Raw genomic sequence first — 2,631 nt, forward strand, 5'->3', positions numbered from 1 at the left:
AATCACAAGCTCTACATGACGTCACAACATTCATAGCATTATTTTTGCATCTGTTCATTTGTATATTTTCCTGAAAAGAAATAAAAAAAAATACTGCATGATCGTATGTCAGTACATTTTCTGATTAATTTAAAAAAAAGACAAGGATAATAATAATCACTACAAGCACCAGGCTGAAGGACTTTGTTTGGAATTTTATTTGTACAGTAATGGTGTGGAATAGTATCCAGTAATATAAGTATATAAATGATCTTATATATCATCGTAAAAACTCTTTACCTCTAACTGAATGCACCTCAAAACTCGGATCCTATATGCAATAATGAGGTAGACATTAATAATGGTAATTTCCACCCTCTGCAAACAAACAAACAACAACGAATACACCTTAAATTACTCTTGTTCATGTAAGAAATATATGATTATCATGAAACTCTGTACATCACAAATAATAAAATAATTATAGAATAGAAATTATACCATTTGAGTGCATTTTGTATATTTACAAAGAAATGTCGTTTTCCCATTTCTTCTTTAGTTGCACTTTGTAAAGTTTTTTCTCTTTTCCACTGTACAAATATTTACAGCTCAACAAAAATAGTGAACAGCAGTGCATTCAAAGCTAATGTGCATTTAAATAGCGTCTCATCTGTGAGTCTTTCTTTTCATTTTAATATATTCATCATCGTCAGGAAGGACAAACTTTCTCGCTGACCGCGTGTCCTTGGCGCTGTCAGTTTTTGGAAGTGCATTGCGTAAAGATGCAGACGTTTGAGCAAAAGGTTCGCCTCAGTAAGGAGCTCTTTCCTTTATTTCATTCACTAATTTCTCCTTTCTTTCTTATTTTCCTTCTTTAACAACAATCAGGCACAAGTTTGGATCAGTGATCTCTGTGCACAAAGGCGCACGACGCGTCCTCTGTGGCGCGCCCTCCGAGAGTCCCACCGAAAATCTCTTCTAGGCATTACAACCATATCACAGCCCAGTGTGTGCCTTTGTGTGTACCTTTTCATGTGGTGATTATAACGCGTCTATAAAATAGTGATGAACAGGGACTTGTGCAACTCAGTGATTTCTGACTCCATCTGGACGCACACACTGACCCGCTGCCTCTTCAGGCAGAGTCCACTGTCCTGCGGCCTCGGCACGAACAGGTGCACAGTCGGACTCACTGGGCTCCCATCTTATTTCGCTAACATACACCCACACGCGCACCATGTCCCCGAATCTCTCTGCCATCAGGACGGGTCCCAATCTGGGAAACGGAAGCCTGTTAGGGGAGTGCTAACGTGTGGATGGGAATAAATGTGCGTTAACACTTTAAGGCAGAGTATTTATATTTGAATTGGCTGCATAAATAACGAGATATTCGCCTCTCTTCTTGTCTGCTGCGCATCTCTTTGAGTGGAGACACGGCGCGTCATGCCTGAAAGCATGACAGACATGTGAGGGCTTATTTATCTTCGACCTGGGAACCATCAAGACACTTTTGACTTGTCTCTGTCTCTAATAGTTTTCAGACACACAATGGCCGCTACCTGCACCCGCACTGCTCCACCACCATGTCCTCATACTGTTTGTACACCACGTTGTTTCCTGAGTCTATGTACAGGATGCTGATGGGGCTGAGTTTGGTGGGGACGCAGCAGCTGGGTGGGGTGCTGTTGGGGTCCATGGAGTTCATTAGCGTCTGTATGATGGCGTGGTTGGTGGGCTCCAGGTGCGACCTCAGGGGGAAGTCGCACACACCCTCACAGTGATACGCCTCGTAATCCAGAGGCGCGATGATCCAATCGTCCCAGCCCAGTTCTTTGAAATTCACATGCAGCGCCTTTTTGCTGCACCTGGATTTGGACTTCTTCCCGTGCCGTTTACCGTGCCGGTTACTCAGCGCAGTCCTCCTCCTGCGCCGGGGCCCTTCTCCTTTAAAGCGCTTTGGAGGAACTCCCTCCTCCTCCTCCTCCTCCTTCAGCGCGCTCAGTGCGTCTGCCGCTGGCGCTTCCTCCTTCTCACCCACAGACCTCCGAGATTTGATCTTCTCCTTCATCTCGTTGAAGAGGTTTTCCCTCCTCTTGGAACGGGTGTAGGCCACTAGGATGGCCTTGTCCTGCTGGGACCGGCCGCTCCTGTCCAGCCCCAGCTGCCTAAGGTCCACCTCGGTGTCTGATTTGGCGAGGGTGACCCTGAGCTGGAAGCAGATCTGGCTCCTCTGATGAGAGCGGTGCTGGTGCGGTTTAAACATTTCCCACAAGTCCAAAACCTCCCACCCGGGTTTGGTAGAGTCCAGCGGGTCCAGAGACCTGGAGTCCAGCAACGTGTCCGAGCGACAAGGATAGATCTGGATGTCGTAGAGGCCCCTGGTCTGCAGAGGAGCCTGCAGGTCCCGGGACCCTCTCCTGAATATCCTTAATTCCGCGCCCACCAGCTCCTCCTGGTCTGAAAGGGTTGAGACATCAAACAGATACTTCTGTCTTCTCAGAGGAGAGTGCAAAAGATCGTCTGCAAGGATAAAAGAGAGAAATAATTGCAGTCAGATTCACTTAGGGTGTACAGTGTTCAGTCAGGGGGGCGAGTGTACGGGAGGGGGGGGGGGGCACTTTCTCCCACAAGGGCCTTCCCCCCCCCCACCCC

General features: G+C 47.2%; 1 protein-coding gene across 1 annotated transcript in view; it reads right to left on the reverse strand.

The window, feature by feature from the left end:
- Positions 1 to 518: 518 nt before the first annotated feature.
- The window catches only part of gdf6a (growth differentiation factor 6a), a 7,329-nt gene continuing 5,216 nt past the window's right edge, over positions 519 to 2,631 (reverse strand). The window contains exon 2 of the mRNA XM_017037702.2: positions 519 to 2,499. Within this exon, the coding sequence (XP_016893191.1) occupies positions 1,535 to 2,499 (965 nt within the window). The 3' untranslated portion in view covers positions 519 to 1,534. The remainder of the gene's footprint in view (positions 2,500 to 2,631) is intronic.

Source organism: Cynoglossus semilaevis, chromosome 13, assembly GCF_000523025.1.
Source record: "Cynoglossus semilaevis isolate Cse_v1.0 chromosome 13, Cse_v1.0, whole genome shotgun sequence".
Classification (NCBI taxonomy): domain Eukaryota; kingdom Metazoa; phylum Chordata; class Actinopteri; order Pleuronectiformes; family Cynoglossidae; genus Cynoglossus; species Cynoglossus semilaevis.